At 38.8% G+C, this 17154-nt stretch overlaps 1 protein-coding gene across 6 annotated transcripts in view; it reads left to right on the top strand.

Annotated features, from left to right (window-relative positions):
* The window catches only part of Opa1 (Opa1 mitochondrial dynamin like GTPase), a 229102-nt gene extending 220407 nt beyond the window's left edge, over nucleotides 1-8695 (top strand). For all 6 annotated transcript variants that reach the window (XM_067149273.2, XM_067149272.2, XM_067149269.2 and 3 more), the window contains 2 exons: nucleotides 919-1029; nucleotides 8262-8695. In XM_067149273.2, coding sequence (XP_067005374.2) covers nucleotides 919-1029; nucleotides 8262-8326 — 176 coding nt within the window. In that variant the 3' untranslated portion in view covers nucleotides 8327-8695. The remainder of the gene's footprint in view (nucleotides 1-918; nucleotides 1030-8261) is intronic.
* Nucleotides 8696-17154: the final 8459 nt, after the last annotated feature.

The raw sequence follows: 17154 nt of genomic DNA, 5'->3' as shown, positions 1-17154 counted from the left end.
CTTCCATTCAGGAAATAGTGAGTTCGAATCCCACTGTCGGTAGTCCTGGAGATGGTTTTCTGTGGTTTCCCATTTTTACACCTATGACCATGGTTGCTACATTCCCATACAAGAAATAAAAAACAAAACAAATGAGAAATAAAATTAGTTTGATTTACAATCAGTCACAGTTCAACATCATCAAAGCTACTGCCATTGTAACTTTCATCACTGTCACCTTTCCATACATAGTCATCCTTGCTACCATCCAGAGAATTTGAATTCCAAATTTTCTGTCGGCGCAGGATATCTGATAGTTTTAGCTTTCATCATAACTTAAGTTTCTGTGCACTCTGCACTTGGAAAGCTCTATCATCAAGGTTACTTTTTAATATAATTCTTCTTCCAGTTGCCAGTACATGATTCATTGATATCATATTTCTCACACTCAGTAAATGATCGCAAACACTTTCTTAAATTCATTGCTTGTTACCACTGATACTTGTTCACTGAGAACTCAGAAGTATTAATCAGCTGGCACACCCCGTGGTCTGGCATGGAAGTAAGCAATGGAGCGAGATTTCGGCCATTGCCGAGTTGTGCGACATGAAACCGCTGTTGCTGCATTGACATGTATTGGAATATTATGAGGTCATAACATGACTGCTCCTGATTTTCAGAAGTTAGTTTGAAAAAAAAAAAGGTGTGGTTGGTATTCAGGATTATACGATAGTTGACTGCAAAACAACAAACCTCTAGTTAAGTTGTTGCCAGTGCTATTTCTCTTGTATATTATTCTCTTGGAAATTTTCATTGTAAGGGAATAAATTTATTCTTCGATGTTTTAAGGTCCCTGGTCATTTTCAGGAGTGCTGTGTCATTAGTGAATTAAAACATGAAGTAGAATGTGTTACCAGAGTTTCTATCCTTTTCTCTTAGCTCGACGGTTGGACAAGGAGATCAAGGAGGTGCTAGAGGACTACAGTCAAGATACAGAGAAGAAAGAAAGCCTGTTGACGGGTCGGAGAGTGACATTAGCAGAGGAACTTAGTGAGTATTGCTTACGTCTTGTGTTGTATTGCTTTGCTAAGTTTTTCTTCAAATGATGATAAATATTATACTACTCTGTACTAGTTGTTTCCACCAGCCCAATTTGAATGCTTGGACATAGTACTTCCCCACAACTTCTCCATTTGGAAAGGCAATTCAACCAATATTTGACTTATGTAAAGGTACCAATGTACAGCTGATGACTGTTCAAAAAGTTGAAACCGGTCCTGTACGTTAATCTTATATAAATAAAATTGATATTGATAAGGTGGAACCTTTTATTTATATTACACACCAAGCCTTTCGAGACAACGTGTGTAATAAGATATACTAACGCATAGTTCTACTAGTTCTTTACATGAACAAGGTGTTATCAACTAAAATTAACCCTCTATTGCATGAATTATTTTTCATTTTCATTTGGTGAAGATAAATTCAAGCTTTAATGCTCAACATTCATTCAGTGTTATAGATTTACCAGCAATTCTTAACTGGGGCTAATAGCTTAACACTCGTATGTGATGTGGATTGCCATAATGGGATATACAGTGGTGGTCAAAATAATAGAGCCACCTGGCAATGGTTTGGAATTAAGTGCAAATTTATTACTAGACATGTTTGTACTATGATGGAAACAAAATTTTACGTTGTACAGCAACCATTACAACAGAGTCACATTGTACCACAGTCAGTTATATAGATAACACAACTCAAACTAATCAAAAATATTCAAAAGAATACCAGACCACAGGTTCAAAAAAATAGAGCCAATTGACACAAATATTTTGTACTTGATCTCAGTCTTATGAAATTTACAGGAACAGTCGTTTCTTCATAGGAGTGCATTAGTACTTCGTGGGATAGCCCTTATTTTTGAGGATTGCCCTGCACCTCTTACCCATAGAGTCGACTAAACGCCTGCATTCGTCGCTGCTGATCGCATACCAGGCTCTCTGGATTTCTTCCCAAAGTTTATCTAAAGATGTAGCTTTTGAGCGGTCAATTCTCTTGTCTACGATCTCCCATAAGTTCTCAATGGGTGATGCGTCAGGGGATTGAGGTGGCCACTCTAATACTTCGATATGGTGGTCTTGAACAAACTGCCTTATGATCCTTGCAGTGTGCTTTGGATCGTTATCGTGCTGAAATTTCCATTTCAGCGGCATTTACTCTTCAGCATAAGGCAGCATCACATTTGCCAAGATGTCTTTGTACATTTCTGCGTTCATTATGCCGGTGATACGGTGTATGGGACCAATACCGTGCCATGAAAAACATCCCCATACCGTAACACTTCCGCCACCGTATTTCACAGTTTTTAAAGTGTACTTGGGATTAAATTCCTGAACTGGTGGGCGGCGCACATAGACTTTTCCGTATGAGACAAACCTATTATACTTGGATTCATCGGACCAAAGGATGTTCCTCCACCAAATATTAGGTTTTTGTTCATTTCTCCGGGCGAAGGCCAACCTTTTCCGAACATTAGCTTTTGAAACATGTGGCTTCTGTCTCGCAATGCGCCCACTCAATTTTGCGGATCTCAGTCGTCTTTGAATCGTTGAGGTTGATGGTTGAACATCATTTTTGTCGCTAAACAAAATGGCTTTCAGTCGTGGTGTTGACAAAAATGGGTCTTTCTTTAGTTCCCTAGTGATGAGTCTGTCTACGCGAGGAGTAGTTACACGAAGTCACCCCCTGTTCTCCACCTGCGGCTTTGTTTGTTTTGCCAGCTTAATGGCGTTCTGGACTCGTTTTCGTGAAACGTGTAAATCTTTGGCTAGTTGATTCATGGACATCCCACTTTTGAACATCAGGAACATTACTATACGATCATCACCACTCGTATGCTTTGCTCTGCCCATCTAGAAGAATGTAAACAAAACCAAACGTCAATTTACATACAAAATAATATTGAGTGGAGGTTTGTTGACAAATAATATCGCTAGCCCCCAAAACAACTGCAAAAATCAATTTGAACGGGACTTCTGTAAAACGGCTCTATTATTTTGACCCATAAGATTCTTACCTTTATGCCTCTTTTCGCACGTCTAGCTCAAACGCTTCCTTTCGCACGACTACAGATAGCAGCGACGTCTTCCCTGATGTTATCTAAAAGGGACTGACAACACGGCACTCGTGGAGATTTTGCGAATTAATAGATATCCTAGTTCTTAATCCCGTCAATAGAGGTGGCTCTATTATTTTGACCGCCACTGTATATCAGAGTCCTGCAGAGAGGCCCAGCCCACGAGCTGCTTCGGCAGTAGGCTGCATTGGGCTTTGAAAGGCTCGAACATATGAAGCCCGTGACGTCATCGCACGGGCCGGTTTGGGCCAGTGCTCTGTCATTCGTATGCGGTGAACCAAAGACCGCTGTGGTAGTTCTATGGACTGACTGCTTCAATGTGTACACTGTACTGTGTGTCAGCGGAGTGCTTTGCATTACGGTCGAGTGGAGCCGATCAAATTTGCTGTGGTTTTCAGTTTGACTTCTCCGTCTATCCTGTTATCGGAAGCGAATGTGTACTGTAGTTCCAAAAGAAAGAAAACCATGGCAAAAAATCGTGAAGGAAAAAAACAAAAAAAAAAAAAAAAAACCAACTAAAAACCGCATAATACAAGACTTCTGAACCGGATCCTAAACTTAAGTCGTATTTGGTTGGTATTCAAGCCTGCAGTTGACGGTGATGGGAAAGACGTTAATTTTGTGTGCTGTACGCTCTGCAGTGAACTTTATGTACACACTAGCCGTTACCCGTGGCTTCTCGCGTGGATTTCGTAATTTGATAAAAGTAATCATTCCTCGGTACTGTACTAAGACATTATCTGAAAATCCCTGAAGTATAAAACCTCACTGAAAAATTGAGTTTCATTTACCTCAGAAACTCTTTGTAAACCAAGTGTGTGGTATTGCCTTTCGGGGGTGAGATGACCATGCGACATAGAACTGTACACGTGAGAACGTCTTCTCAAAAAAAAAAGTTTCTTTATTTTTTAAGTATCCGCATAAAAAGAATTCAACCCCTTTTTCAGCCCTTCCTCCACCCCCACCTACGTGGATTTTCCGAAATTAAAAAGAAAGTGACATGTTTATTTATTTTTAAAGGACATTCCAAGTACCATGTTCCATGTCTGTAATATGTAAAGTTTTTGACATACACAGTAGATACACCGGTACTCATTTTAAAAATTCACCTGCTTTTTCATTTCTTTTCAGTCCCTTGAGTGGTTTTTCCGAAAACAAAAAAATACGTGTTTGTTGATAAAGGAGCTGCCAAATACCAATTATTACGACTGTAACATCTTCAATTCTTGTGATATTTGCACCCTCATGAAAAGAATTAAACACCTATTTCAACGCCCTCACCCAACCCCGCCTCCCACCCCCTCCTTCCGAAGTTAATTTAACCCCCAAAAATGAGTGTTTTTTATTTTTAAATGTGATTTCAAATACCCATTTTCACGTCTGCAACAATTTAGGTTTTTTAGATATAAGTATCCTCATACAAATAATTCAACTAATATTTCATTCCTTTCATCCTCAAGTGGATTTTCCAAATCCAAAAGAATTAAAGGAGACTCTAAATACCAATTTTTACGTCTGTAACAACTTCATTTGAGATATCAGTACCCTAATAAAATTAATTCAACACCCTTTTCAGTCCCTTTTACACCCCCCGCCACGTTAAGTGGTTTTTCAAAAAACAAAATAATACCTGTTTTTTATTTTTAAAATATTAAAAATATCAATTTTCACATCCATAACGTGTTAAGTGTTTGAGATATACTGTAGATATGCTCAACTTAAGAATTCACGCCAACCCACATTTCAGTCCTCCGCCCCCTCCTCCCCTAAGTGTCTTTTCCGAAAACAAAATAATACATCTCTCCATTTTTAAAAGAGATTATAAATACCACTTCACGTCTGTCACATGTTAAGTTTTTGAGATATATTGTAGATATGCTCAGGGATTATGTGCAGAAATTTTGGTTGGCAGCTATGCCCAAACGTACACGCATAATCTCGCTGCTGTAGAATCCTGGAGCTGGTGTTGCCATGGTTACGGCAGTTCATTTCCTTATCCGATTCTGAGAGCAGGGGTAGTGTGGTGCCAATATCTCCATAACAGTCGGTTTAAGGGCCTTAAAACATGGATTTTCGGCTCGTAGGGCTTACCGAGATTTGTTCTTTGGGTCAAGGGGCTTAAAATGAGCTTAGTCTCGTCCTTGCATGACAAATTCGATATTTCGCCTATATTAGCCCCCGTCGCCCCCCACCTCGAATTGTTTTGAAAATAAAATACAGCCCATGTCTCTCAGGGATAATGTATATTTACATTAGTAAAAGGATTTTTAGAATCGGTCCAGTAGTTTCTGAGATTACCCTCCAGATATACACAAACTAACACAATTCGCACTCTCTCTTTATTATATTAGTATAATACTGTAGATTGAAGGAGTCGGACTGATTTTGTCTTTTTATGATTAGATAAAAAACTTACGATGAACGAGGTGTGCTTGAATGACGAGCATTCTAATGTTTCCGTGTCATCAGACTCCACGACTATGCCACAACCTGCCAAAGTAATGAAGTTCTCTTCGTGGACTGACGTTCATGATGCTCCTATTCCAACAGGCTTTTTTGACATGCTCTATTGGTGAAAAATATCTAATTCCCTCCATGGGAATTTAGAATTTTCCATTCGGAATTGCTAGGCGGGCAATAATTCCATTGTGGAGATTTATCTACTGTATGCAGTTATCAGACTGTGCCTCTTATAAGGGCTTCTGATAAGTTCACCTGCATACACCTCAGCGTCAGTGGGTAGGGTCTGACACATCCCACTCTGATGAGTCGAGTGTGAGACCTAAGACGAAACGCTGGTTAATAGAGCAAACGCCTGAAAAGCCTTACATCCAATATGTTTTTGACATTTTTAAGAAAGTAATATGTATGCAAGCATCAAGTTCAGCTTCAGAAAGAAATTTCAGTTCAGCGGGCTTCATTCTCTTCTACAACCAGACAATTGCTGATGCTCTTCTTTTCATTCACAGTAATTCCATTCCACCACTATTAACAATGACCAATAAACTACGCACACTAAGTAAAAGCTATGTTCAGGTTTGTTTTTGTTGTTGGCATATTGCACGTCATTTCTGTTTGTATTTTATTTTGAGGTAAACACGAATAAAGTCCTATGAATATGCTTCGTGTTTTATAGATTCATTTTCAGTTAACTTATGTCAATTGCAAACGAATATTAGTTTATAACAAAGTTTCTGTTTGTTTTCAATTATTATTATTATTATTATTATTATTATTACAGTGCAGGAGAAATCTCTACTGTTTAATTTCCAAATGCGATTAGCCTACTTTAAAGTATGTTATTAGCGTACGTCAATGTATGTGGGTTTTCCAGATTGGGTTTAGTTGTCATCATATTTTCCCATTTGCACTTCACAATCATGTGCCCAATAGTAGACTTGGGCAGCTTGAAGGGCGGAAATGGCTCTGACTGATTGCTTACTGTTGTGCCAACCATTAACCATTCCTGCTCCACCCATTCTGCGGGTATCTCTAGCACTGAACACACTTCAGGCTCTATTTTATGTACAGAGGAGTGTCCAGATATTTTTCATCTGATAGTGTTACAGTAAAACCTCGTTAATTCGAAGTCGTTGGGACTAAAAAATCGGACTTCGAATTACGTGATTTCGAATTAACCGCCAATTCGCAATTCAGAAGTACCAACCCTTGCCGCATTACGAAATATTCTAACTCCCATTACTGCATGCAGTTAACCTTGATTCACAGTTTATACCTTTCAAATGCCATAAAAAAAGAACTATTTCCAAAATGTATCCAAAAAAAGGTGCATTTACAGTATTCAAATAATGCACTTTCATATCTCACTGGCAAATATAACCTCATGCAACGAAAGAAAGAAAAAAAAAAAAAGCACGATTCAAAGACGAGGAGAAATCTGTTCTGGCTCCCATGTGCAAGTGCTTTATTCATTGGACATTGGAGTACTATACTGTATGCATTTTAGATGCCTTGTATTTACATAGAAAGTACCCGATGCCCTTAAAATCAAACTTTCCTATGACTCTATCTTTGTACGATTTCCCGCCATGGCACTTCTCTCGTACTTCAGAAATGTAAACACTTGCCGCGTCACAAAGTATTCTAAGACCCATTAATAAATTCAATCCGAAATGTATCCAACAAGGTGAATTTACAACGTTCAAATAATGCACTTGGATAAATCACTGCCGAACATAACCTCACGCAACGAAAGAAAAACAATCACAAATTCAAAGACAAGGATAAATTATGCTGGTTCCCCTGTGCAAATGCATTATTTTTTGGATATCTGTACTGTTTGCATTTTTAGATGCGTTGTACTGGGATGGAAAGTGCCCGACGCCCTTTAAACATTGTAGCTTATCGAACTTTTCTATGACGAGGGGATAAAGTTTCTCGCTTCCATGTGCATTGCAATTGCAACGCACTACAATGACCCCCATCCCCGACCCTTGTACGATTCTCTGGCTGGCACTTTCTCCTTTAAAACCATAAGACCGTTTGGGCTCGCATTAAAATAAAGCAGTGCAGTTTCATCGGCAATGACAGTATTGTTTGGTGCCTACGAATTTATTATATGAGCCACGCTTTTTTGTCAACTGTCGGCATCGCCAGTGTTCGCACATTTTGTTTTCCCGCACACAGCCTGTTGCGTGGTGTTACGGCGTTCCTTAAAAGGTTGAATACAAAATAATTCCGATTTCATTCAACTTGGCAATCATGAAGCGCGCTGTAGACCCACCGAAGTGAGTGTAAGTGCGGAAAGCTACCACTCCACGTTCCGAAACACGCGTTCTATTATGACGCGGATAAATTTTGAGTTGAAATTACTCTGTAACATACTATTGTTTTAAAATGTAAAGGCAGTTTCGAATTAAAAATCTGAATATCGGTAATGGGGCCGACATTGTACTTCGAATTACGAATTATCCGTATTTCGAATTAAACAATTTAAATAACATGCAAAACTGTATCTCATGTTTCCGGGAACGAGAGCTTCTTCGAATTACGTGGGATTTTGAATTAACCGATTTCGAATTATCGAGGTTCTACTGTATTTCAAGTTGAAATGTTACACTGTTGCTATTGATGTTTTATATTATTGAGGTAATGGAGACTATCTTCTTTCTCTTTTTTTCAGAGAGGGTTAGGCAGATACAGGAGAAGTTAGAAGAATTCATACAGGCACTCAATAAGGAGAAATAATGCCATACCACTGTTAGTTTTTCACAGCACCACTCGTGAGGAGTTCCTGCACAGTCGATTATACAAACAACTTTTGCTATGTATTTATTTGTTTTGTATATTAGCGACTCTTACACATCGATTGTGATATGTTTGTTGTCAGTCATTGACAGATGTCAATTTGCATTCAACATTATTATGTTGTCATTTGAATTGACATTTGTCAATTGTTCTGTGCCAGCTATTTATTGGCTGTGTTGTATTGTTTTGTTGAAGAAACAGAGGGAATATAAAAATCTGTTTTGTGTATGTTTAAATTCGTATGTGTATATGATGTAAGTAGATACATGTAAATAAAGTAGTATTCTCTTTTGAGAGATTATCCATAAACCTTTAGTTATATTCTCTCCCTTATTGCACAGTTTGTACCATAGTTAAACCAAAACTTAGTAGGTTGTACTCTAGGTTTAAGATGCTGCCAGAAGCAAAGGACTGGTATTCATAAAAAATTTCTCTCATTTTAGAGTCTGAGGAAGTGGTATGAGTGGACTGAGAAGAGAGAATTGTGTTAAAGTGTTTACTACCCACATTTCCCTTTTAACACACAATTTTCTTCAAATATCTGCCAATAATCTTTGATTACATCGGAGTCCCTGGAACAGTGGTTCTCAAACTTACTAGCATTGCAGAAATCTTTTTCCACTCTTGCAGACTCCCTGTAAGCCATCAGTTCAATAATAGGTAGTTTAGGTTTTGAGGTTAAAGTTAACACAATTCAATCAACTGTATATTTAAACTGAACTAAACAAATATGAATACCGTATTTACTCGCCTGTAACATCCCCCCCCCCCATTAATTTTAGACTTACGGGAGGGTGGGGAGGTGGGATCACAAAAAAATTGCAAAAAATTATTTCAAGTTACTGAGGAGTAAGTACAACATTTTAGTTAATGGTAAAACCCTTGCTTCTGCACCATCTGTGCACTGGCCTTGGCTACTCTGTCCCACTACCCTACATTTCTCAGTGCCCTCCCAGCTTCCGAGCCTCGCATTCCGTGCAGCAGCATGTGGTGTACGATTTGGAAGCGTCCAGTACACAAGCTGGAGTGTTAATGAACAAGATAATTTTTATGGCATCCTTCAAGTCCAGAAAGTGGACTGAGAGCGGCAAGTTGTAAATATGAAGTGCAGCTGTGTACGATTAGTAATTGGCATAACCAGAGAGACGAATTGTTAGGAGTCAAACAAAACCCCCACACACGTAATTCCTTCCATGGTGTGAAGAAAGGAAAATACGAAAATGTAGACAAAATTTCTGGAGTGCATCACAGAAGTAAGAGACAACGGCAACGCTGTAAATCACAGTGATGTCTTGTTATTACTTGGCAAGATTTCAAAGTGAGTAGAGATTGGTCAGAACGCTTTATGCGCCGGAATAGATTAAGTTTGCAGAGGATGATGTCACTGTGCCAGTGGCTTCCATCACATAATACTGACAAAGTGATTGAATTTCACTGCTTTGTTGCAAGACTTCGGACATTGCAATGATGCATAGCCTTGAACTCCATGCGGTGCTATGCAGCTGTCGCACAGGCATGGAGTTTAGTCATGTGGCCAATCAGCTGTATTAATGAAGGAGGGAGCTGATACAAAAGGTTGCATAAATAAAGTATAGATTTAAATAACTGTTTTGTGTGGAGATTTAAAGAAGCTAGCTGTTCCTTTCTCTACTTCTCAACCATGCCAACCTAACTTACATTACATGAAATTTTCACCTGTTGTATCCTATCCTATTTTTGAAGTTGAAAATTAGGAGGAAAGGCTGGGTGTTATTGGCAAGTAAATATAGTAATGACAATTCATACAAAGCAAGGGCTGCTTTCTTGTCATTGCTTCCTGATGCAATTTTTCAATCATATTTCTTACTTGCTGAATTTTTAGGGCTTTCATTAAAAAAGTTAATTTACCTACCAGAATGATTAGCATGTCTTTTTTTTTTTTTTTTTCAAGATGCCTATGAAGTTTAGCAGGTTTGATACATTTGTTCAAGGTAATATCAAAATATATAACACATTGAAGTTGCTGAGGGCACTAAATTGTTCTGTAGATATTCATCACAATATTTCCTAGATTTCATTTTTATTGAAACATCTCGAGACACAGCTGAACTAGGAGATGCACTTCCCAACAGCTTATTAATGTTACCATGTTTGTCGTGAATCCAGATTGTGATGTTTAAACCAAAACTTACAAAATGTTTGTGATAACTGTGTTTAAATTTGCAGTCGTACACTGTTGAATAACTCATGAAGACTCTTTAATAATCAAATAAATTTGTAAGTTTTACCAACAACGGTCTAAAAAATGTATAACTAATACAATTCTAAAAATAGATTCCACATAAAGGATCCTTCTGAAGGAAGGAAATAATTTCTTTATCCAAAATACTTGTTTTGCAAATATCCCTAGAAAAAGCTTTGGCGACAGGTTTGAGAACCACTGCCGAAGAAAATGATTGTTTCGACAAACAAATCAATCTGGGGTGTTTTGATATCGAGAGTTTGTTGCATTTATTTTGCAGAAAGAATGGGAAAAGTGCTGCAAGAATCCATTGCTCATGCATGAGGACTGCAACCCTCAGAATCCAAGAATCAAGAGATTAAAATCTAGAAACCTCTCATGGTAGCTAGGTGAAAAGCTGATTACCTCTTTAATCACTGTAGATCAGGCTTGCATTTGGAAGATGGTTTTCTGTGATTTTCAAATTTTCACCCCAAGCAAATGTTGGGGCTGTACGTTAATTAAGGCCACAGTCACTTCCTAATCCTAGCCCTGTCTTATTCCACCATTGCTACAAGACCTGTCTGTGTTGATGTGACATAAAAACAAATTAGGAAATAGATTAGGTTTGGTGTGAAGAATTGGCTGCTTCAAATCCTCACCACCTGGGTATAATCTCTGATCTCTGCAGCCAGCCACCTGGTTTCAAGTTACCAAGAAGGGTATGGGTATCACTGAACAGGGTTCGAACGAACCATGGCAGATGTAAGTTCTGGAGTTGCAAAAGTCTACACTTCTGGTCACGCATATAGGTCCACAGTTCAAATGCTTCTGATCATTTGCACAAGTTTGGAGTGAGAGTCCATCCTTCCATACCATACAAGTGTGTTGAAAACTCGTAACATTGCAACTTATGGTCGATAACCTCTTCAATTTGTTGAAGGTGTTCCGAGGTTTTTCTATTCTAATTTATTTATTTATTTACATAGTTTACACCCACATTGGAGCACTCAAATCAAACCCAAATACATTTGTTAACAAAGAATTAACTGAAGATTTAGCTTGCATCATCTTCTTCCTTTCCCAAAACCTCTTCATTCTGGCTGACCTGGCTGCCCTTTCTTCATCAGATATGACAAATTGTTTGTGTTGTACAGTTTTTAATGACAGTTTTATGTGTTTGTTCTTGACAATCCTTTTTTCTTTATTTTCAATTTGCTTCATTGTAATATTCAGCTCTTCTAAATCATTCTGAACTTCTTTAAACCATTTTTTGTTTTATTTTTCCAAAAGTAATTAAATAGTTGTTTTATTATCCTATTATCATTTAATCTACAATAATAATAATAATAATAATAATAATAATAATAATAATAATAATAATAATAATAATAATAATAATAATGTTATTGGCTTTAAAGCCCACTAACTACTTTTACGGTTTTCGGAGACAATGAGGTGCCGGAATGTAGTCCCGCAGAGGTTCTTTTACGTGCCAGTAAATGATCGGACATGAGGCTGGTGTATTTGAGCACCTTCGAATACCACAGGACTGAGCCAAGATCGAACCTGCCAAGTTGGGGTCAGAAGGGCAGCGCCTCAACCATCTGAGCCAATCAGCCTGGCTTTTTCTATTCTTGCACAGACTTCTTGTGAGAACTCCTATTGAAAATTTTACAAGACATCCAAGCTATCTGTAGATTTTGACACATTTTCAGGTTCATCAGCCAGTTCTAGTTGTGCGTGAATACATTAATCTTTGCCAAATACCATTGATTGTAGTCTTTTTAATGTTTATTTTTAAACGATATCTAGTACAAGTCTTATATATATATATATATCAGTAGTTCTTACAAATCTTCTATCTGGTATTGATACATTCTCCATTCACACAGATTCCAATATCTACACACTGATGAACTGTTTGTACCAAAATTATCTCAGAGTAGATATGAAATAATAGTGGGGATAGAACACATCTTTGTCCGACACCTCTACAGATTTCTACTTCTCACAGTATCCCTTCCACTCTCACTGCAGCTTCCTGGTTCTAATACAAATTTGTGATGATTTGATGTGTCTTCCATCTAGATCCATGGAGGCCTTTTCATAGTCCATGAAACAAAGATACAAATTTTTATTAATGTTGATTCATAGCATTTTGCACTAGAACTTGCCTGACAAATGAAGCATCTCTTATTCCAAGTCCTGAAACTGAATTGTGTTTCAGAGACCCTCTCTTTTCACTTCCGATAGATACAGGCATGAATAATCCTCAGGAACACTTTCAGAACATGGCTCATAGGACTAATAGTACGATGATCTTCAAATCACTCGGCATTGGGCTCTTTTGGTAAGATGATGAAGGTAGATTTATGCCAGTCTTGAGGGATCTGTCCAGTCTGATAGACCAAGTTGAACAGGTGTGTTTAGGATTTCCAGTACTCGATTGTCTGGGTCCTTTGATAATTCCACATGAATATTGTCTGGATTGGGAGGGAAGATTATTTTTGGTCCATATATGCAGAGAATGTAAACTGCAGACTATTTGTTGATGTTAGGGAGTTGGAACAGACTCGGCATTCATTGCTTTCTAGAGGACTAGTGTAATATATTAAACTGTTGATAGCGATTGCTCTTGCCATAACGCAAAAAATACAAATATGAGAGAATGCATCAGTGTAGACTAAAGAATATTAATCGCACTTCGGTGAAGTTTTTAATTTATTTTACAGAATTATATTTCTATTAGAAAGCCCGCCTGGTGTTATTGATCATTAAGATGTCAAGTCTTCATGGTCTGACACAGTGGTTAGCTAGTTCAAAATTTTCACTGTCGGAATGTTTGCCAGTTTGGGTTCAGTTCCAAACCTCTTTGCAGTGTTTGTATGAAGTAAGGGCATATGACACTGTTGTTGGTGATTCATCCATCGGATGGGAACATTAGATCTTGAGCAGATCACTGCCAGATACCAGTTGAAGAGCTGTGGCCAGTTTCTAATGTAGCTTCCCAATTTGACTTCACATGTTGAAGGCATCGACGGTTCCTATCTGTTAATTATCGAGGCTTCCCTTATTGTGGTGGGGTTTTCAAAGTCCCAGGTGCTTTCATTTCACTGCTACATCTCTCACTATTGTAGGTGGTATTTGAAACTTTTCAGAAATCTCGCTGATGGAATGACCGAATCACTGGGCACTGATCTTGTCCCTTTCAGCCTCACTGAGCTCTTGTCATATGTTCTTTTTTGATCACTCACTGTAGCTAGTAAACACTTCTACCATCATCATCATCGTCATCTGTTTTCATCCCCATCCTGAAGAGATAAAAAATAGGTAGGTAATGCTCTCTTTCGCCAGGAGATTTGGACGTGTTAAAAGGAGGAGTGAGATGGGTAAAAGGAGAAGTTACCCTATTTGTTCACATATAACTCGCCACCATGTATATATTGCACCCCATTTTTAACAATTGAAGCTGCGGGAAAAAATCTCCACACACGACTCGCATTAATTTCTGACATCATAAAGACATACGGTACATAGACGAAATAAGGTTTGGGTATTCCGTGGACATGCCTATGTTAAATATTGGGGCTGTACCAATTTCTGTTACAGTACTTTGTACGTGACAGTACAAGAAGAAACTGCATTTCTGTCTACCTGCAGAACAGATGAGGCTAGCTGTTGTAACAAAAATACCTTACTCGCAAACCCCTGCCCCAAAGCTGCATTCCTAGCCAGTCAGTCACACTCAGCCATCGCTCTCACTTTTTCATCTTTATCAATATGCTTATTGCTACCTGTCCAGAGCTGATCATGTGAACTGGGAGTATTTCCCTGTCCAGGCAGTCAAGTGATAGCGGTATTAGGTATCGTATCTTCCATCTCCTCCCCTGTGAACCATGTTACCTTGCTGTGGTGGGGAGGCTTGCGTGTCCCAATGAAGCAGAGAGCCGAGCCGCAGGTGCAGCCATATCAGATGGGTATCTGTTGAGAGACCAGACTAAGGAATGGTTCATCGAAAGGCGGGTAGCAGCCTTCGGAAGTTGCAAGGGCGGCAGTCTGGATGATTGACTGATATGGCCTTGTAATAATACTCCACATGGCTTAGCTGTGTTGATACTGCTACACGGCTGAAAGCAACGGGAAATTACAGCCGTAACTAACTCCCGAGGACATGCAGCTCTCTCTGTATGAATGATGTACTGATGATGGCTTCCTCCCGGGTAAAATATTTTGGAGGTAAACTAGTTCCCCATTCGGATCTCCGGGTGGGGACTACACGAGAGGGGGCGATCATCAGGAAGATGGATACTGACAGTCTGCAAGTCGGAGCGTGGAATGTTAGAAATTTGAATCGTTGTGGTAGATTAGAGAATCTGAAAAGTTAGATGTAGTTGGTATAAGTGAAGTACGTTGGCAGGAGGAACAGGATTTCTGGTCAGGCGACTACCGAATTATCAACACAAAATCAGAGGAAATGCAGGAGTTGGTTTAATATTGAATAAGAAAATAGGGCAGCGGGTAAGCTACTATGACCAGCATAGTGAAAGAACTATTGTTGTCAAGATAGACACCAAACCAATGCCCACCACAATAGTGCAGGTCTATGTGCCTACTAGCTCAGCAGATGAGGTGGAAATCGAAAGAACATATGAAGAGATAGAAGATTTAATACAATATGTAAAAGGTGACTAGAATCTAATTGTGATGGGAGACTGGAATGCAGTGGTAGGCCAAGGAAGAGAAGGTAATAGGAGGTAGTAGGAGAATTCGGATTGAGACAAAGGAATGAAAGAGGAAGTCGGCTGGTCGAATTCTGCACTGATCATAATTTAGTCCTTGCCAATACTTGGTTCAAACACCACAAACGACGGCTTTATACGTGGACGAGACCTGGGGACACTGGAAGGTATCAAATAGACTTAATTATGATTAAGCAGAGATTCAGAAACCAGGTGTTGGATTGCAAAACTTTCCCAGGAACAGACATGGACTCTGACCACAACTTGTTGGTCATGAAATGCCATCTGAAGCTGAAGTAATTAAAGAAAGGAAAGAATGCAAAAAGATGAGATCTAGATAAGTTGAAAGAAAAGAGTGTGAGGGATTGTTTTAAGGAACATGTTGCAAAAGGGCTAAATGAAAAGGCTGAAGGAAACACAATAGAGGAAGAGTGGACAGTCATGAAAAATGAAGCCAGCAGGGCTGCTGAAGAAATGTTAGGAAGGAAGGAAAGATCAACTAAGAATCAGTGGACAACTCAGGAGATACTAGACCTGATTGATGAACGACGAAAATACAAGAATGCTGGAAATGAAGAGGGCAGAAAAGAATACAGGCGATTAAAGAATGAAGTTGATAGAAAGTGCAAGGTAGCTAAGGAAGACTGGATGAAGGAGAAGTGCAAGGATGTTGAAGGTTGTATGGTCCTAGGAAAGGTAGATGCTGCATACAGGAAAATCAAGGAAACCTTTGGAGAAAGGAAATCTAGGTGTATGAATATTAAGAGCTCAGATGGAAAGCCACTTCTAGGGAAGGAAGACAAAGCAGAAAGATGGCAAGAACATATCCAACAGTTGTATCAAGGTGAAGATGTAGATAATTTGGTTCTGGAACAAGAAGAGACTGTTGATGCTGATGAAATGGGAGACCCAATTTTGAGGTCAGAGTTTGACAGAGCTGAGAGCGAACTAAATAGGAACAAGGCACCTGGAGTTGATGACAATCCCTCTGAATTACTGACTGCCTTAGGAGAAACCAGCATGGCAATATTATTCCATTTAGTGTGCAAGATGTATGAGACAGGAGAAGTCCCATCTGATTTTCGGCAGAATATTGTTATACCTATTCCCAAGAAAGCCGGTGCTGACAGGTGTGGAAACTATTGCTAGTATCTCATGCCTGCAAAATTTTAACACACATTGTTTACAGAAGAATGGAAAAACAAATATTGTTTATAGAAGAATGGAAAAACAAGTTGAAGCTGAGTTGGTAGAAGATCAATTTGGCTTCAGAAGAAATGTAGGAACACGTTAAGCAATCCTGACTTTACGCCTGATCTTAGAGGATTGAATCAGGAAGGACAAGCCCATGTTCATGGCATTCGTAGATCTAGAAAAGGCATTCGATAATGTTGATTGGACCAAGCTATTTAAGATTCTGAAGGTGATTGGGATCAGATACCGAGAATGAAGAATTATCTACAATCTATATAAAAATTAGTCTGCAGTGATAAGAATTGAGGGCTATGAAAAAAAAAAAAAAAAGCAGCAATCCAGAAAGGAGTGAGGCAAGGTTGCAGTTTGTTCCCCCTCCTTTTCAGTGTTTACATAGAACAGGCAGTAAAGGAAATCAAAGAGGAATCTGGAAAGGGAATCACAATCCAAGGAGAGGAAATCAAAACCTTGAGATTTGCCGATGATTTTGTTATTTTATCTGAGACTGCAGAAGATCTCGAGAAGCTGCTGAATGGTATGGACGAAGTCTTGGGTAAGGAGTACAAGATGAAAATAAATAAGTCCAAAACAAAAGTAACGGAGTGCAGTCGAACAAAGGCAGGTGATGCAGG

This window comes from Anabrus simplex, chromosome 6 (genome assembly GCF_040414725.1).
Source record: "Anabrus simplex isolate iqAnaSimp1 chromosome 6, ASM4041472v1, whole genome shotgun sequence".
In the NCBI taxonomy this organism is placed as follows: domain Eukaryota; kingdom Metazoa; phylum Arthropoda; class Insecta; order Orthoptera; family Tettigoniidae; genus Anabrus; species Anabrus simplex.
This window is presented reverse-complemented; position numbering and strand designations above follow the sequence as displayed.